Source organism: Aureococcus anophagefferens (assembly GCF_000186865.1).
Source record: "Aureococcus anophagefferens unplaced genomic scaffold AURANscaffold_356, whole genome shotgun sequence".
NCBI lineage: Eukaryota > Pelagophyceae > Pelagomonadales > Pelagomonadaceae > Aureococcus > Aureococcus anophagefferens.
In genome coordinates, this window is record NW_008705879.1 from 2,819 (window position 1) to 3,744 (window position 926).

The 926-nt window shown below is 63.6% G+C and overlaps 1 protein-coding gene across 1 annotated transcript in view; it reads left to right on the plus strand.

Moving 5' to 3' along the window:
* Positions 1-624: 624 nt before the first annotated feature.
* Positions 625-926, plus strand: part of AURANDRAFT_68768 (hypothetical protein) — a gene marked incomplete at both ends in the record, with an annotated part of 4,372 nt that continues 4,070 nt past the window's right edge. Inside the window, one exon of the mRNA XM_009044494.1 lies at positions 625-653. Coding sequence (XP_009042742.1) covers positions 625-653 — 29 coding nt within the window. The remainder of the gene's footprint in view (positions 654-926) is intronic.

Below are 926 nucleotides of genomic sequence, written 5' to 3' on the forward strand. Positions count from 1 at the left end.
ACAAAAGATTCGAACCTCACGACGAGGTGGGTGGGTGGGTCCGGAGGCCTGATTTGGAAAATCTACAGTGTACTGATGGGTACTTGTAACGCGCGCGCGCGCGCGCGGTCATGACCCGCAGTGCCGCGGCTGACGGTCGCGCGGCGCCTCGGCGACGTGTCTTCACGCCGCTATCGTCGTCTCTGGGCAAGCGCCGCTTCTCGCCGCGGCGAGTCGAGCGGCGCGGGTGCCCGTTCTCATCGCAAAGCGGAGATTGGACCGCGCAGCTCCGCGACACGAGAGAGCGCGCGCGCGGAATCGCGCGCGCGTTGTGGCGATTTTGCGAGCGGCAACTTGAAGGCAACTAACGAAAAGGAGGTCCCTGATTGGCCAGGAGGTGGGTGGGTGGGTGCCGGGCCCGCGAGCGAGGAACCCGACGTAAGGTACCGCGGCTTTTATCCCGGGCGGCTCTTGGCTGAACAGGCAAGAAGAGCCGGCGAAGAGGGGGGGGTTTGCTCCGCCAGTGGCGCCCCGGCCGACCCCTCTAGCGCAGCGACGCGGTACTCGAAAGTCACGATCTTGAGCGCGAACGAACCTTCATAGTACCGTCGACTAGGAAACCAAGGGGCATGTCCAACGCCATCGATGGTGGCGAGATCGGCTGTGCCGGATTTGTCCGTAGGAGCGCGGTGGACGAACGAGGCCCGTAGGGTGGATTTTGGACCGACACCGAAACTGCGTCTCCGGCACTCACCAACCGTCCAGGGCGACGCCAGGGGTCATGGGGCGTCGCCCCGACCACAAAAAGCGACCGTTCTGCACCTATACGCAGCGCATGGCTGGCGCGTATACGCGCGTATTCGTACGTAGGCGGTCCTTTTTCGAGGATATTGTGCCGAGATCGTCGAGTTAGAAAGAGCTTGCTTCACGCGAGCGTAGCCACCGGA